The sequence below is a fragment of the Periplaneta americana genome, chromosome 9 (assembly GCF_040183065.1).
Source record: "Periplaneta americana isolate PAMFEO1 chromosome 9, P.americana_PAMFEO1_priV1, whole genome shotgun sequence".
Taxonomy (NCBI): domain Eukaryota; kingdom Metazoa; phylum Arthropoda; class Insecta; order Blattodea; family Blattidae; genus Periplaneta; species Periplaneta americana.
This window is the reverse complement of record NC_091125.1, coordinates 71,402,806-71,422,605: the sequence shown is the minus strand read 5'-3', so window position 1 is coordinate 71,422,605 and position 19,800 is coordinate 71,402,806. Positions and strand designations below refer to the sequence as shown.

Below are 19,800 nucleotides of genomic sequence, written 5' to 3'. Positions count from 1 at the left end.
AAAGGGAATCTATTAATGCAGTGCACCTACTAAATTCATCTTCAGGGCTTTCTTAAAGGCACAGTGTCTCTAAATATACCAGTACAAATTCTATTATTGTTCAGGATTCCTTTTGCCTGTCACATGAACTTACAACAGATATTTTCATTACAAAAGAATTACACTTTAATCTGATTTGATCAGGGGGTTACTCAAATCGTATTGATATACATTGCCATAAAATTATAACTAATTTTATTTCCTATCTTTTTGTTTTTATCAATAACAGTTTACAAAGCACCCTTGGTTGGTTTACTATGACGCTCTTATCACATGTCCAGCAGTGCAATGAACACTATTGTAGTTAAGGACTTATTAACAGCAAGGACATCTGCAGGCATGGAAAGAGTAATTTCTAACTATTGACTTCATTGACTCTAAGTGAAGAAAACAAGCTTAATGTTAAAAAGCTTCAAACTGAGAAACAGGACGGCATGGAAAAAAACTGCAATTTAATATTTGCATAGCAGGTGAAATAATGTAAAGATTTCGACTTTATCTAAGATTTTAAAATCCGGTAATAAAATAAATAAAGAAATTACTGTTTGCTTCCAATTCTGTTCGGTAATAAAATAAATAAAGAAATTACTGTTTGCTTTCAATTTTGTCTTTGAATATTGCCACACACACACCTGTTTAAAAAAATAGTTTTTTCAACCATAATTACTAAAGAGGCAAAAGAGTGGAATACTTGTGAATTAATTTAAGTCAAAAGTGTATTAAACAATTTTTTCTTTTGGCAGTAGCAGGGCCCTTAACTTCTGCCGTTACTCATTCAGACTCTAGAGCACGGCTTGTAAATGTCACTAGTGCCGAGAAGGGAGAACCCTGTATTGCCTGGTCCATGGGGCTTGCCCCAACACAAGTCATGAATTCAGGGTGGCTCAACCAGGATTTGAAACCTGGTCTCCTGGCTTGTAAGTCCAATATGCTAGCATTGAGCCTCCATGACGATATTAAACAAAATATTGTTTTGTTTACATTAGAAATAATCATAATTGTAAAATTTACCTTTAGCAAATGAGAGCTTCATACAGCAGAATGCTTACCTGTGTACCTCACGATATAAAATATGAAGGCAACAATGAGGAGATTGGAATGCCCACAGTAGTCGACCACCTGCTCCGAGAACCACATAACTGGAATAGCTGGCAGAGCTCCTGCAGTAAGGGTGAGACATAGAAGTAGCTCGGAGCCCAGTAATTCTTTGACATGCCTGTACACACAACAGGAAACTTACAAAGAGTGTTATACGCGTAAGAGCATAGTAAAACTTAGTTAATCGTCATTAACTCGCAGTCTGAAACTGAAACATTTATTGAAACAACGATAATCAAATAATGACAGTTTATACCGAACATTCACTCCATTTACAGTATATCAGTTACAAATATATCTTATTACATGTTATAACATCCCGTGCCGTGGCATCGCAGTCTAAGGCATCCTGCCTGGGACTTGCGTTACAGAATGCGCACTGGTTCGAGTCCTCATGGGGGAAGAAATTTTCTCATGAAATTTCGGCCAGTGTATGGTACCGGTGCCTACCCAGCATCGTAATGCACTTGGGGAGCTACGATAGGTAGCAAAAATCCGATTTCGCAAACCAGCTATAATGGCTGGGGGGATCACTGTGCTAACCACACGATACATCCATACTGGTTGGATGATTGTCCACGTGGATGTGAGGCCAGCAGCTGGCTGGTCAGTCTTGGCCCTTCATGGGCTGTAGCGCCATGGATTTACTTTTACTAACATGTTACAACTTCGAAGAAAACAATGTAATACAAGAAATTCCCTCCCTTACAAGAATCACAATCATTAGAGAAACATTTAATTGGGTTTATTTAGCACTTTCATGTTCTAACCATAGTACGAGGAATTTGGTACTGGTATGCACAGGTTACATCCATAATTTTACCTGTCTCGATAATACTATTAATATTGTTTAATGTCTAACTTCTAAGAAAGTAAATTACATTTCTATATCATGAACTAGTACTAGTACCGTACTGTATTATTGTCCCATTCGTATATAGTAACTATACAATAATCAGCCTAAAGATAATGATCTACACTGAGTTACAGAAAACAGTCTTGAACATTACATAGGCCTAACATTACGAAACATTGGGGCACATGGTTAATTGATTACTGATGATCCAGACCATGCGGCTGTTAGTCAGCTAGCAGGAATGTACTGGTATAGGATCGGAAGAATATACAACTTATTATCGGTAGGCCTACTAGAATTTCGAGGATGATTGAATTTAATGGTTGAGGATAAAAATACCAACAAAGGCATAAAGAATGATAAGAAATAAGAAGCAAGAACGATCTTTGAACTAAGTTAAACAATGGTCACAAACGAAGTCTGAAGGCGAAAGTTCACAGGCACCCTCTGCTGAACATAGCGAAAAAGAACTTCTTACTTGTACTAGTTTGGTTTATTTTCGTAATCTGAAGAAATTGACATAAGTCCTCGAACACGACCACAGCTTAATGATTTGGAATTAAATAAATCTTGAGCAGTACTTCTTTCTTCTAGACTACAACAGTGAAATTTGTTGGCTGATGACACTAACAAGGAACTGAACCTATTCAACTTCAAGGTCGCAAGCTAGTACACAATATGTGTGTTTATAGCAAAACATCAGCTGCTAATGGATTACCTCGTGTACAGGGCAGTGCAGAAAGTGACTTGCTTCTGTATAGGAAGACCTATAGCGGATAAGAGTTACAGTTCACAAAGTGGTCATCGTCAGAGTTAACAAAATGATTAAAGCAAACTTTCAACTTACACTATAAGCAAAGAATGAAAAATGAGTTGCCACATTGATCACAAGTTCACTCTAACTAAATCAAAAGTAATAAAATGGTAAGCTATAAAAGGACATTTAATGAGGAGAGTATGAAATATTTTAAACGAATGCTCGAGAAGGAAAATTGGTTTGATGTAATCAATAAATCAGATATTGACATGAAATCTGTAGAATTCATATCCATCATAACACATTATTTCAACATAGCATTTCCAGTCAAAATAATTTCTACTGTATACAGTAAGTAGAATCAAATTTCCTCATTTCAAACTTTGCTTTTGCTCTACTGAAAACTAGCAATTTATGACTTATACCCTCTTTACCGTACACTAAAGGTATGCATTCACGAAAAGTATCTATATATCAGTGACACTAAGCTAAAAGAAGGAATTTATGTTAGGTCATATGTAATGGAACTTACGAAATATACACAGTTCGATAATGTGGAGAAGGAAATCTTGTGCCAATGTAGCTTGAAAAGCATATAAGGATGAAGTAACGATAATTCTTGCTGATTTTTAAATTTATTGCAAAGAACTAACATGAAGAAGCAGTCATAAATATATTAGAAAGGAACTAGAAAGAGGAGTGGAATTCTTAACATTATTGCTGATTTATGCTGGATAATTATTCAAGACGCCACTCATATGGATTACAAGAGAAAATTCAAGAAACTAAATAAAATATAAAATAAATAATAAAAAGGAACACATATTTCTGTGAGCAATTGGTTGCTAGCACATTATTTACTTTCAGGAGAGATAAAATGTTAGACTTTTTCGAAATTGTAACCAATGTGGGATTCTCCTGGCAGTTATCATAATCATTGACTTAAAACTGATAAAGACATTAATTTGCCTATGCCTCAAAGAAAAAGAGGAAATTTATTGGCCATTACAATAGAAGTTCTACTGTACGGAGATGAAATAGAGACTCACCAAGGGAAGAATGAGTCGAGAGCACTCCAGAAGATGCCCAGCAAGATCAGAATGAGAGTGAGGGCCACTAGCTCCCAGCCGTAACGGTGGCCAACAGACCCACGTGCATGCCACCACCACTCAGGCTGACTGAGGGGCAATGACTTGGCAAAAACGACAATCAGTGCTGCACAGAGCAGCATTGCAGCACAGCAGACAAACGGCAACCAGTAGTGTGGTTCCCCTAGCTCCAATAGCGACAAGAAGCCCATAATAGGGCCACTGAGTGCCAGTCCAATCCAGCCCCATGCCAGCTGGCGGCCCACATCACCTTTTCCAATGCTAGTCTCACGTGTTGCCACCACGATGACAGCTGCAAGCAGGGCCAGTGCAGCTGTGGGGAAGATATCTGCCACTGACCGGACCTGTGGAAAAAAACAAAACCTAATTAATGAATCCAAGGGTATGTAGCAGGCAAAAATTCTGCTAACAGTTACTCAACAAAAATACCAAAAGTCTATGCTTCACAAGTCCTGAATGATTATGACAAACAGAATGACTTAAATATAATTATGATTTAGTTATTTTACGACACTTAATTAACGTCTACGGTTATCTAGCATCTGAGTGAGATGATGGTGATAATGCTAGTGAGATATATCATGTCATCGCTGACCCTCCAGCAACTCAATTTACAGTCACCAAAGACACCAGAAGTAATGTGTCTGGTGAATTGGTTGATTAAATTGAACGACTTCTCCAACATCTCAAATGAATATTTTGCTTAACATTTAGTAGAGTTTACGTTATAAAGTAAATATTTACTATGTATCCAAGAATACCTTCGAACTTTGGGGAGGGGTGAGAGAAGCTGGGCTCCGTTATCTAAATCTCTGAAAACTGAATTAAAATACAAGTTGTTCATTACAACCTGAGCTCTGGCTTTTGGTTGCGCAGTGGCACACGGCAAGCACATTGCAAACAGAGAGATAAGAAATCTGTCGGTTATATCTTGGTAGTCAACCAGCTAAGACCATATTGTGTTTGCAATTTAAAAACATTGGTCAAATATAATCATTGTTCCATTTCTTTAGCCAAGTTATACCTCAAGTCTAACCGAACGACATGTGCAAAGAAGAAGATTAGATCAAATATAGTAATTAAAAAGAAAAAGAATGTACGATACAAAAATTTCAACATCTTGGCTAATTTTTAAGCAATATTGAAAATACAGATAGTGTCGTACAAAATGCCTCTCCATGTAAGCATTCAGTTGTTACAGTAATAAGTTCTGAAAATAAATACTATTTTCATTTCTGAATAACTCGTATTTTCAATTATCTTCCGAATGTTAACTCATTTATTTCATATTGGTTTCATGATTTCAATTCTGTGTTGCTTTTATAGCTTCAATAAATATAAGACCTATTTACTATGCATTCTTACAAGCTCTTGGACAGAACACAAACTACACTGCCTTACATCATTATGAGTATGGAATTGTTGAAAGACGGCTGAAAATCTTCATCCTAAGTTTGAAGAAACTGGTTTGGTTACGTATAAGAAACCAGAAAGAAATTCTTGGCAACTCGCATAGGTTTACGTGAAACACAGAATTTAGGTAATGAGAGCCAATATCGAATAATTTCATCCATATTTGTGGAAGTATTCAATAAGACAAATACAAGTTTGCAGAGATAATATCATTTCTCTTCACAGAGAGACAGATTAGATTACTGTTGCTGATGTGTGGCTGTAAAGTTTCATGCGCAACATTCCTTTGGCTTTTTGGACACTTCTGAATGACTAGCATTATTACCTGTTCTAATTCTTTGAGCATTGCATCGTAACTGTTGGGAATTTCACTTTTCAGGATAACAGTTTCCAAAGAGTACTCGTCTTTAATTTCAAGATTCTCACATTGCTATCTCTCTTACTGCAAATTCGAAAAATGGGATCATAATAAAATTATATCAGGTCATCAACCACAAATATTTTCTAACTAGCTGTACGGTATATTAATTATTAATTGAGTATCTCTTTTTATTTGAGTCTATTTGAACAAACTGTTTTGAGTATGTACTGTAATTTACAATTCTCGTATGTAAAACTACTATATACTCTTCAATCTCATTGGCACTCACCACAAGGTATGTCCAGAAGGTAACGGTAGGGTCTCCTCTGATCCTGTGACATGGATTCCCTGCCAGTAGATTGCTATCACTGTCCTGGTCCACGTCACAGCGCACGATGCAGGTTTTGTTGTCTAACCGCCCAGGAAGGTCGACAGGGATGCGACAGGAGACATTGTGACTGTACCCCAGCACATCATAATGGCAATACTGCCCCCGAGGGTTGAGTTCTTCATTACTGAACAAGCTAACATTAATCGCAATGATCTTGCTATATTGCGTGTACACCTTGCACTCCGTCACATTCTGTGATACTCGGTAGCACAGGTGTGGAGGCTCTGGTGCCATAGACTTGGTCACGTCACGTCGTTCACGATCATCCTCGTTGTCAGAATACTGGTTCTGAGTTAGTAATATTCAATGGTGCAATAAAAGAAAGAAAAAAAAAATATTATTATTACGAAGTGCGTCTTATATGGGAAATTAAAGTATCCTTTTAGACAATATTTAAATGGTCCCAAAGTATGAGACTACACCTAAAGTTAAAGAACAGTACATTATGAAACAAGTTAATAATGTTACAGTATACTTTATGCCACAAGTCAATGTTTAGGGAATGAACAAAGCAAGTGTCCTAATTTTTACGAGTGCAATAACATACTGTATAACATTATAAACTTGTTTCATACATTATTTTTTGTACAACAGCATTATAAAACAATTAATAAAGAAATAACATCAAATTTGTAATGATGGGTAATTTTATATCATGGTCTATGAAGAAAGGGGTTACTGTGACAACAATGATGTATAAATTTAATATTATAGTACCGTACGACAAATTGTTTCATAATGTTAATTTTTGGACGATCAAGCTTTTTTTCCCTACTTATATGTTTACATGCTTCGTAAGTTAATAATACCGCACCTTCTGGTTGCTATGTAAACAAAATAAATCACTAGTGTGTGGTAAGTAAAAACAAATACCATTTCCTACATACTGCCTTGGCAACAACGTTCATAACTATTTTATAGGAAAAAGTTTTACTTATCAAACAAATTTATGCAATATTCAAAATTAAAAACATATTTATATAAATGACGATCGTCCAAAAAATAATGTGCGATACACTTTAATTGCTTAACAGAATCTCGGAAACTGCAAACTGCTTCCTCGGTTCTGTTATAATGCACTTACTACAATTGTATCTCAATATACGATTTTACTGTACAAGTTATGCCATCATAATAGAAGTCATGACAGCATGGTAATATTTTACGACTCTGGTACAATAATGTAGCATACTACGCACGATTTTCACTAATGATAAAGACTGCTTATAATGCCGGAGTACAAAAGAGTGTGTTTATATGACATTACAGCTATATGCATGTTGTATGTTCTTCGAGCAGGAATTAGAGTACTGTACCGGTAAACAGAGAAGTTCGGCAGTAGGAATGTTCAGATTTTGCAAAAAAAAAATAAATAAATAAATAATAATAATAATAATAATAATAAATAAAATTAAATTAAAAAAAAAGCGTCTATAAAAATGAAGTCGTGGTAATTTGAAAAACCTTTACCTAAAAAAATATTACTTCTTTTTTTATTCTAGTGACATAGTGTACTATTTAACAGACTGTTAGTAAATGTCAGAAATAGCTCATTACTGTATTTCAGATGTGAAATAATGGTATCTTAGATAACATTATTTCATTCTGCGAAATAACTTGTTGGTTAGAAACAAAGCTTTAATTTATATCTGACCAGCTTTAAACAATTCATTATGGCTAACTAATATTATGAAGGAAGGAAAATAATTACAATAATTATTAGAATAAGATAAAACGTTGTATATTACATGTGGCTAAAAGTCCATTATATGCTCGTAAGAAGTTAAGATATGCTACACGTTCGTGTCATAAACATCTCACTCACAAATAATGGCCAATTTAAGCTATTTATAAGATAAATAACTATTAATTGCTGCCCGATATGTTTAATAAGAAAACATGTCACTCCATAAAATTCACCATAAGAACTAACAGTTTAATGAACTTTTACGTTTTTTTCAATGCAACATATGCTAAATTAATAATTTAAATTCCAAGTTAACAACTGTTTAGGTCTACTCTTGCCAATTTAACAATTAGAAGCTTACAAAATCCAAGTCCTCAGGCGAAACCTCTAATGATGGATCTCCTATGTCACCGCTGCCTTCCACTTCGACACCCACATTCACTACTGTTTCTGTAGTGCTGCTGGAGGGCTCTGTGTCCCAGCGGCTCATCCCAGCAAATGGAGAGTCGCAGTCATATTGGCAATTCAGGAGGTTCAATTCTCCTACCTGCATAATATTGAAAAACACTTCTGACATAAAAAGAAATATTAGCTTTGATACGAGTGCTATCCTTAAAGAAAAGCTATATTTTTCACTCCGTACAGTCGTAAGTATAGTTTACTTTAAGTTTCATTTTGAAATATGTAAACGATTTCACGATATTCCTTGTGTGGTTTTTCTGGTACACTGTCCAAAATTTGGGAATTGTTTAGGATTTTGGGAAGCTGGTTCTTCAATAAAATTCACTTCCTTAGTTTGTTTGAGGGAATTTTATATTCCTAGTTTAATTTGCTTTTCAAAGGGTCGTCCTCGGTGGTATAGTGGTTACCATGTTAGTTGTTGGACCCGAGGTTCGCAGGTATAAACCATGTGAAGAGTGATGGATTTTAAAGAGCAGTAAACTCCTGGCTTTCTCCAAAAGGGAAATGAAACTGAGAGGCCTGCATCATAATATTTATGACATGTAAACTAACTAACCCTATTTCTGACAGAGGGCACCAGCCAAAATCTATCGGCCACCTCTCCCACTTTGAATTTTGATGCTGAATAGTCTCTGCAATTGAAAGTGTCATTAAATAAAGTACTACCACTGCCACTATCACTACTGTCTTTCGAAATAAGCCATGCTATAGACTTTCATCGATCTGAATTCGATTGGAACCCATGAACCTTAGCTTTAATGGCAAGCACAGCAACCATTAGACCATCAAGAACGACTCTGAAGGTACAAAAATAACTATTTTAAAGAAAACTGAATTCAGTTAACCTTTATCATTTAACTTCTAGTTTCTTAATGTATTTATACTTATATTTTGATACCGATTAATACTCGTACATTCAACAGAGAATGAAAGAATAAGAGAATTATAACTATAAAAACTATAAAATTAAATAGAAAATTATGCATTAATATATCTTGCACCAGTATTACAGTTAAAACTCAATAGAGTGTAGACCAATCGATGTGCATTCGAATATTATGTGATTGGAAAAAATGTTCTCAAAAAGAAAAAAAAAATCATCAGTGAATCAATTTACTTAATTTCTTTTTGTTCTACAGCGAGAATTTATTTGGTCTATCACTTATGGGTGATATATACAATGTAGAGCAATTATAATTTTATTATACACGACCATTTGAAAAATCTCACTTACAGACATACAGTAAATTAATCAATCCTTAAGTTTTATAATGTAGGTACAGTACAATGCTGTATTTTACATTTCATAGAGTAAAGGTATATAGGTAACAGTTTTTTTTATTCCTGTGCTTGACGACAAAATTACGTATAATAGTGCATCATGTTGTAATCTTTGTATCCTGTTCTCTTGTCTTTTCATTTGTCGCTCTACAGGTTCTTTTCCAAGCAGGTTTTCTGTAGATATGCTATAATGCGGGGATGTAACATGTCTCCTCTTACAGCAGCGTTATATTGAGCTTTTATTACTTATATATTGACCTACTACCTTGGTACCGGTACAAATATAGTTACACATAACATACATTAATAAAAGAGAATCATATAATTAAGACACGAGACAACAATAATGTGGACTTGGAAGTTTCTCTTACTAACCTCATGGATATCCCACGAGTGACAGGCTGGTTCCATGCACCTCTCATGGTGCAACAGTGCCCGTTCTGGTCCACACATGAATGACACAGCAGGCTTGTGGTCAGGTGCAAAGCGAGTAACAGTTGGTATACACATCAGTAGGGCATAAAACACTGCTGCCAACAGTATGATTAGTGCCAGCATCATGCGCATCCCACGTCCATTGTTGGCTCGCAATCCACTTAGGCGATCTGCCAAAGGACATGCCAGCCATGGGCCCAGCAACGCCACTGCAGACAGTGGATACAAGATTTTTCAACAAATCCTTACACTATAATTCACTTGGATAAACTTAACGAAATCCCATGGAAAATGCAGATATGTGGTAGGCTATTATAGATTTGTTATTATAATACCACTTCATGAAACCATTTCTTTCAACTTATAAGGGAACTATTAATGAGCTCATATAGAAATCTCTTCTCAGACTGGGCACATTGTTCAATCTCCACAGCAAAGAAGAAGAAAAAAAAAACAAAACAAAAACAGCTGTCCATACTGATAAGCGAAAATAAAGCCTGAATAAAATATTATCGAAAAACTGAGTAAGCCCTAGTCTTGAGTTGACAGTGTACTTGTTGCGACATTTCGTCTCAGATATCTGGTCCTGTGATTCTCGATCCACATTACAAAGTCGTCCCAAAAATGTCAAACTGATCCAAAACCAACAATTCCGACAGTTAGCATGTTTATTCGGTAACATACTCTTATGTAAGTCTATGGTTACATATATGTTTTTTTAGTGATTTAAATCTTTTGTAATGGACCGTCCTCAGCTAACTACCTCTCAAAAGGGTCGTTCCAAATTGATATACAAAGGGTATATGTACCCAAAGTACAGGCAGACAAAACGCAGTGGAGATGCGATATGAGAGGTAAATTTTAAGCAGTCATCCACACTGCTAGAAACACAGGAGATAGCCTACTAAAGGAAACAGAGCACATGCACGGTCCAATTGAGGCACCCGAGATCAAAATGGGCTATGTGACTTTTTTCAGAAAATGAGTTATTGGCGTCATTGGCAAGTTTGGGTTGAAGACTTTACACGGTGAAAGGTGCAGTTTCAAAATGGTTTATTTTAGACATGTAAAATGCATGGAGAAAATTAGTACAAGTATCAAAATGGGATATGTTATTATTAATGAATTAATCAAAATGGGATATGCCAGCCATTATATGAACAGAACAAAATGGGCTATATTTCATATCTTTACGTTATATTTCCAGAGCACATGAAACAGAATGGTCTATGTTTGCCAAAGTTTGTGTGGTTTAAGTTTTTCCGCTAGATTTTTTCAGAAAACTAACACCCCTCATCTGCTCACCCAATGGAGGCCTCCTACCCTCATACCGAAAAGGTGACCAAGCAGCATAGGATCCATTCCAACGGCCCTTCCAAGGTGTCGGAGTGCCCTTGGAAGTGCTCTTAAGGAATGAATCCTGACAGAGATATAGCAGAAGGGTGGGAACCCAAGAACAGTTGGCTATTGAATGAGATGAAAAAGAGAATGATTTGATATGAAAATCTAAATTCTTTTTCTACACGGGAGGGGAAGAGAAAATGGAACATTGCAATGAAAATTCCAACCCGGCATTTGCCTAACAACATTCAGGTTAGTTGGTCTGGGAATCGAAACACGGGCCCCCAGAATGCGAGTCCCATGCGAAACACTCGGATATTTTCCTTGTTAAAGATTCCTGTGAACATGTTTGAAGAGTGATTTTGTTATAATTTTCGTAAAACCATGCAATTACTTTAATAATTGTGTAAAATACTTTCAGTTTTTGAAGTTTCTTGTGACTGTTTTGGGAATAGTGCTATTAGAAATAAAATAAAAGTATTTCGAAATCTCTATTTTAACGAAATCATGTTCAAAGGCATAATTAGATCAAGTAATGTAAAATTAGAGTAATGAGTTTCAAAATAAATGCATCAAAATGGGATATCAAAATTTAAATTTTCTTACACAACGAATATTTGGACATTAAGATTTGAATAAACGTGGTAAGCATGTTTACTACTGATGTCTTCATCAATTAGAGCCATTCCCGCATTTGTATCTTTCTTGTATGAGATGTAGGACATTTTTCATTTTTATTAAAATTTACTTTGGATGACATAGCCCATTTTGATCTCGGGCCCCTCAATTGGGGCAGATATAAGGCAATGGAATGGCTGTTGCGGCCTCGGTAATTAATTGACATATAAACTCAATATCAGAAACCTATGCAATATGAAGTATGTGAGGTGAACGATCCAGAGACTCAGAGAGGGGAATCTACACCAAATCCAAAACCTTTAATTTAGTGTATGTTACTGATATCCCTGACAGATATAAAATTGACAAGGTTGACGAGCAATAGCTTTTGAAGTTTAGTCGTGAAAGTAAATTGGTGGTACCGGTATTTGCAACATGTATTCATTTACGTTATTTAAGCAGGTGCCCAAATTGGATATGTGACGAAACATCCAAATCTGTTTCAAAGTTAATGTGTCAGCTTTATACAATCCACAGGAACATCCAGAGACAATGGTGCCAACTAGTCTTAGTTTTAATGGACAGAAAAACAAAAGAATGTACACTGAGGTCTTTGAAATCCTAAGGTTGAAAAACTATTTAGAAAACATTTATCCCCTTCATTCGTTTCCATAGATTATGAAATTGTGGCTATGAATGTTATCAGAGAAACATTCCCAAATTCCAGGCTTTGTGGCTGCTTGTTTCATTATAGCCAAATCTTGTGGAGGAAAGTACAGACAGTAGGCCTTGCTGAGGCATACCTGGACGAAGGAAATGACAACTTTGCACGCAGTTCCATTCTCTCATTGCCCTTGCTTTCATCACTGACAGAAACGATGGAGCAGAGGTGATGGAAGTTTTCGACCGGCTTCAAAAAATCCTCGAATGCATTGCTTGACTCTATATTCGAGCATGTAAATGAAAATTACATATGAGGCTGGTGAAGAGGACGAGGATATAGAACACCTCTATTCCCAAAAAGCATTTGGAATTGTTACGACCATGTAGTGGCTTAGCTCTCTCGAACCATAGATCCAATAGAGGAATGGCACTTCAGATTTAATAATTTTGTAGGAAAATCGCATCCGTCCATACCCGCATTCCTGGAAAAATTACAAAATGAAGTGGCTGAAATAAGTTTGAAAATTCAGGATCTAGAGAATGGTGGCTCTCTTCTGAAGAAGAAGCGAAAGTACCAAGACACAGACAGACGAGTGCAAAAACTTGTTGGTCGTTATGCGGAATACAAGGAATGTGGTGAAGAGTTCGATTACCTTCGTGCCCTGAGACAGGTCATTGCTGGAAATATGTTTTGATAATTCAATACACATACATATAAACATGTTTGAAGGCAAATAAATTTATAACATAAATATGATAACTCACTAATTGCTTGGAACGAAATGTGTGGTTGTATTCTTTGGGACTAAATTTACATGTGATGGCTTTTCCTTGGGACGATGTTCATGTGGCAAGTAGTGTTGGGATGGATTTTCTGGGACAAATTTTCGCGGCTTTGATACTGGTAGTGTACGTTCACCTGGCGAAGATATTAAATACAGAAGGTCATTTCACTTGTCAAGTGACAGTGTAGGCATTTATGGAGGATGGAAACTCAACTACTCTCTGCAGTGCCTTTGTTTCTTAAAGTAACATTCCAAATCATTTTTTACAGGTTTCAACATGAGCTCATTAACAGTTTCCTCGTTAGTCTATCTTCAAGGTCTAGATAGCATTCTTTGATTCTGGGAACATATGGTGTGAAGCATTTGACTGATTTTGAAAATTGAATTATCCTTTTACTCCATTACAAATGTCTATATTAAATACAGCATTTCTAGTTCAAAATTGAAAACTCATCATGGAATAAAGAATCTAAGTTACATTGTTTCACCATTTGAGTCAGACCCTTATTCTAGGCGGAGGGTGTTCAATTATTAACAGCAGCATAATTTTGCCTAATGTGTACTGGTAATATAAATGCAATGTATTTAAGCTCCAAATGAAGCATATAGGATTAGATACCTGGTTGTTTCATTTTCATAATAATTTTAAGAATTCTTTTATTAATATTAATTTATTCAATTATTCAATAACGACGACTACAAGAAAAAACCACATTTCACAGCTTGTCCTTCTCAATCTCATAGGATTTATTGGGATTAAACTTTGCGTCTCTGATAAAATACAAACAGCTACATTAGTAGGATTGCCAACTTTTTTTAAATAAAATACGGAAGATTAAGGAATCGACAAAATGTCACATAGAAAATAGACAAATTATTCGGTTCAGTTACTAAAAACAACTTTATTGTACATTTCAGCAGCTAGGCTTAAATGGGCAGGGCATGTAGCACATATGGGCGAATCCAGAAATGCGTATAGAGTGTTAGTTGGGAGGCCGAGATGTAGATGGGAGGATAATATTAAAATGGATTTGAGGGAGGTGGGATATGATGGTAGGGACTGGATTAATCTAGCTTAGGATAGGGACCGATAGCGGGCTTATGTGAGGGCGGAAATGAACCTCTGGGTTCCTTAAAAGCCATAAGTAAGTAAGTAAGGCTTAAATTAAGAGTATTTTGAGACGGATTTTGTCTCGCGTAATAGTTGAAGTTTTCAGCTCTGATTTGATTAAATTTGTCGTTCTCTTGTTTCGAACATTTGTCCAATTATCGTTCATGAGATAAAACACCCTCTTTTATGAGCATTACTACTTGGTATGTTTAGAACAAAACTAGCCAGTTTTTCCAAATTTATAATATTAACACTGTTTGATTTTAAACGGGTGAGCACTAAAACTCATTAAGCATTGCGTTCTATAAAGACTGCATATTTTAATTCAGCTCTTGAACAATAAAACTCAACATGTAAAGAATCGTCATTCACGGCAAAATCAAATGTTTAGAATAAAAATGTTTACATTATGCAAACATAAGGGAGAAAAATGCTCGAAGAGAAGAATAATACCAGAGCAGGGAGACTGTTAAAATTTAGGGGCTAATACGGGAGAGTTGGCAACCCTATACATTAGGGTGTGATTTATGGTTTTATTCAGTTCTTCCATAAAAGCAGTGGCGGCTCCTGCATATTTCTTAAGAGGAGGAAAGAAGTTAACAGCGCAAAATGACACCTTCTTGAGAGAAACATGCTACAAATTAGCCTACATGGATACATGTAAGACCAGGTAGTGTTAGGGTTGGCCTTCCCTTTTGTATAGCAATAATCGGTTTTTGTAAACTGAGTTTCCTAAATTGTCCAAAATATAATATGTTTTCACTTACATTCATTGTTGAATAATTGCAAAAATTAACAATTACAAGGAAATTCACAACCTCGCAGCATTTTTCGCGCACACTACAGCATCACACGTGTTGGAAGAGACCAGCTACTAACACGTAACCGGAACTGTTTTACGGAAATGAGAATGAGAAATAATCTGAGGAAAGAGAGAACGCTGCACCCACCCACGTGGTCTGTGTTGCCACATGTTCATTTTACAAGTTCAGTATCACATGCTTTCGAAGAATGTCAGTTCTTGTAAAGTCATATTACCATTATTGTTCAAAGCTGCTGGTGGCTGATTAATTTTTTTTATGTTAAAATGTAGTTTGCAGTACTTTCAATTTAAAATATATTTGTACAAAACTGATAACTTGACTGTTGTCCTGTCTAGTAAACAATGAATGGAAGTGAATTTCAGGGACCAAAAAGATCTGCGATACTAACTTAGAACAACTTCCTCTTTGTTTTATATAAATCCAACTTCAACTTTCAGATATCCTCGAAAGTTTCAAACCATGAATAGTAGATTATATAAAGTGCAATGAATAATATATTTTGATTTATAATATTAAGAAAGTTTATAGGTGTCTTTCATAGCGTTGCGTTAAAACTCTTTTTATTGTGTTTCCTCCTAGATGTGTTACAGCCTGGTTGAATGCAGCATCGTTAGATGGCAGCTGTAGCAAGCTTGCTGCACGACCAGTCGGTTTCTATTTCCCGCCCATGCGCTGATTCAGAGGAGGATCTCCTCCCTCTCCGTTCATTTACTTGCTTTAAAACTCTGCTTCTTTCTCTAGCCGCTAGCGCGCTGTTGTCTATGTGTGTTAACTACAGTAAAGGAGGAATGGATTGACTTTCCTCTACACAAACAATCTCGCATCCTTTTCACAGTTTTCTAGCAGCACATGAGTGCGCGTCGTTTACAACTCGATCAGCCGAGGTTTTCTTATAGCTGTGAACTTAAAAATGATCGAAATTTCCTCGAATTTCAAGGCATATATTTCATTTGGTATTTACTTTGAAAAGAAGAAAAATGTGAGGAGGACGTTCCTCCCTTCCCTCCCCCGAGAAACCGCCACTGCATAAAAGTCAAGACAATCATCATTATCTTCTTCTTCACACTGAAAAGTCACTGTGGTTGAAATTATTAAATTAAAAACTAATATTTCTAGCAAATAATCTCAATAATAAGGAAATAATCATGAAGTTTAAGTTGCATACTGGTACATCACTATCCTATTACGAAATGGTAGATTTATAGTTGGACCATTTTATGAATTCTCACATTTTGTACAACAGCAAAGTGTTTAGTCAACCTTCTTACCTAATGGAGCAACAGCAGAGATGATCTGAGATTCTACACTTGTTAGGCCCACTTTGCGCATGTGTAAAGGGAGAAATGGGAAGATGCAGCCCATTCCTGCAAATACAAACAAAGCAGTTGCATAAAATATAAAGATTATCAGGGTTTCTCTGGAACAAATACGTTTCGAATTCGAAATGGACTCGTATTGTTCTTTAGAGTCAATTTATATAATACTGTACTGGTAGTTAATTTGCATGCCATTTGAAGTTTAGTTTAAACCCCTTAATATCCCACCTTAATTTTTCGTTATAAATGCTAAGTGTTGCACATTTTTACATGCCGTATCTGGAGTGAACAAAAGTTTACATAAACGGCCATCTCATTTCAGTCAATTATCTGTCATATATAATAAAGAAGAAAGAGGATATCGTTTTAGTTCTATATGAATATAAAATATTTCACACTAGAGTGTCGTAAATGGTAAATGAAGTCATTTATGGCATGCCTTAATTTTTTCAGATGTATCAATATTATTTTTTATATTTGACTTGGTCCACATTCTCAAGTCTTGTAACTATCTTGGATTTATGGAATGTGTATCTAATGCATGTATGGTATAATATACTGTAGTATAACAATGTATGCATATATGGTAGCAACTAATCGAAGTTGCACTAGGGCATGGATTTCAAATCATGGTTGGATTTTTCCATGTGATTTTCTCCAACTGTAAGGAAAATGTCAGGTAATCCCCACGGCGAATCCTCAGAATCATTTCGCCAAAATAACATCTCGTTACCATTAATCCCATCGATGCTAGACAACTATGCAGTTGTTACAGTGTCATTACATAAGTGAGAAGAAACTACACACAGAATGTGATCTGAACTTAAATTGTTGAAAAAACTACATTGCAACCAATATTTTGGGAAAATACACGTTCTGACGACTTGAATATTTCAGGGTAACATTTTTTTTTCCTAGTTTTGTTATTTTCTAACATTTGAACTCAATGGTTCCAATAGTTTTCTCCTTGCACATGACAAATTTCAGATGAGAAATTGTTATACAAGTTGTTTCATTTTTTCGTTGTTTCTAATCTTCTTCCCTCTTTCTGATTCTTTCTCTCCTTCTATTGATCAAAATTTAGACTTCCAGGCCTCTGCCAAGGCTCAGACTTGGCCTGATCAACCTTCTCAGGTCGTCTCACACTTCAATATCTTCTTGAGACATAGTGGAGAACCCTAAAAAGTTGTCCTCTTTCATCCAATCTATGATTCTGTCAGTTGTATTTATTTTTCTTTATGTTTGCAATGAAATTATTTACTCGTATGTTTTGTCTTTTTTTATTATTTGGAATTTGGTCTCTTCTTGTGATTCCTATTAGGATCCGAGAAATCTTAGCTGTTTTGCCTCTAATCTTTGTCCATGAAACTTCCTCAAAATCCACTTTTCAGAAACGAATGTGAACATTGGTTTTGCTGTAACTTTAGTGTACAGTGTAAAACACTGTACACTAAATTTAACTTTTATTCCATTCTTCTGATTTTATTATGGTTCATTAGGCTCATTTTTGTATAATTCCAATATTACTGTTTACATAGAGAAGTTTTATAGAGAATTCCACGTTAAGAAAAAAACATTGGTTTTATAGACCTTGCCTGGTATATTGTAGAAGCTATGTGGTAGGCAGGTGTTTCTATGGCAACTGGTTATTTGATGCAATAGCCCCATATGCTCAATGCTTTTTTCTTAATGTGGAATCCTCCTTAGTAGGTACATGATACAAGCAATATTTTGTGGCTTTTGGAGCAAACATAATTTCTTGTATAACCACTGCGAATTTCGATCTCCAAAATATTTTGCTGAAATTACGCCCAAATTGAACAGTGCATTTCAACAGGAAAAGGTGGCATCGGATTTCCATGCTGATAACTCATGTTCGAATACAGCAGGTTCAAGTGGGAAAAATTGTAGAGGACAAAAACCGTGCTTGTGCTTGGTGGTAGGTTTTTCCGTTTTCCCGAGGTATTTCCATTTCCCTTATCAGTATTCTACCATGATCATGCTCTGTTATGTAGTTCACTTCCCATAGTGCATCAAAGCGTAAAATTATGACAGCAAAACGAATTACAGCTTCAGTGCATCACTCATTGATGGATACACTTGGGTGAATGATGTGAAGTCAAGTACATGCCACTGGATTAAAAAAAGCTTTTAAAATCCTGTAATTGTAGTCTGATAGCCCTATTATTAGGAGTACAGTAGAGGAGGCAAGACCTGTCTGTGATCTTATGTCATGGCTATATCACCAATGGGTATGGAGGGGAAGATAAGTTGTAGTCTGAAGTGTCGGTAGATTTGTATAATATTAACCATCATGAAACAAACTCTCTTTCTGATAGCTCATTCTTTTCACTCTCTCACAATTCATATGCCATGTCACACCTCCTCATCTATATCTACTACACTTGCAAGTGAATAATAATTATAATCATACTTGTATTTTGCAAAAAATGACGTACTAAATTCATTTCAAGATTACATATTTTAGCATTTTTATGTAAAAATGTTAAAGAATTTGTTCCATTAATAATATTGAACGTTAAAATAAAACAGTACCGATAGGCTAAATATTTCTTACACGTTAATTGAACTCATAACTAAAATTGAAGTGGCGGATGCAATACATAGGTTTTTATTTGCTGATCTCTACTTTCACACGTCATTTTATATACATAAATTGCGTTCAAATTGGTGCAAGAATGTTAGTCAGTGCACTCAATACTGAAGATTTGCTTTCGTTCTTTGTTACAAATGTTTCTGTTTTGCATTTCTTAAAAAAAAAACATTTACTTTATTGAAATAAGCTTAATTTATGCATCTGAAGTCTGACTGGTGTAATATGTAGCTAGTCAGCGATATATGCAATAGAGGGGGAAAGGAACTGACCACTCTATCCCATTATCTCCTGGCCTAGTTGCCTCATAAGTGGTGCCTTCTTGGTATCACTTGTGAGGTTCAGACCTGTTTTCGGACAGTTGACTAAAAAACAAGCTTAATTTGTGTAATACTAGATTGTGTGTTGTAACATGCTACATGTGCCATGTTAGTTAATAGTGGTGAAAGTAACTCAGATGACTTGGAAATTATTGGTAGCTTACTTACACAAGAAACATGGAAGTTCTAAAGACAATGAAGGTACTTGCGAAAGCTAGTGGAAATAATAATAATAATAATAATAATAATAATAATAATAATAATAATAATAATAATAATAATAATGGCTTTATTTAACCTAGCAGAGTTAAGGCCTTCT

General features: G+C 35.5%; 1 protein-coding gene across 3 annotated transcripts in view; it reads right to left on the bottom strand.

Moving 5' to 3' along the window:
• The window catches only part of SP1173, a 142,094-nt gene that overhangs the window by 5,621 nt on the left and 116,673 nt on the right, over nt 1-19,800 (bottom strand). For all 3 annotated transcript variants that reach the window (XM_069834980.1, XM_069834981.1, XM_069834982.1), the window contains 6 exons: nt 16,500-16,595; nt 9,830-10,098; nt 8,073-8,258; nt 5,923-6,312; nt 3,800-4,203; nt 1,089-1,255 (listed from right to left, as the gene is read on the bottom strand). In XM_069834980.1, coding sequence (XP_069691081.1) covers nt 1,089-1,255; nt 3,800-4,203; nt 5,923-6,312; nt 8,073-8,258; nt 9,830-10,098; nt 16,500-16,595 — 1,512 coding nt within the window. The remainder of the gene's footprint in view (nt 1-1,088; nt 1,256-3,799; nt 4,204-5,922; nt 6,313-8,072; nt 8,259-9,829; nt 10,099-16,499; nt 16,596-19,800) is intronic.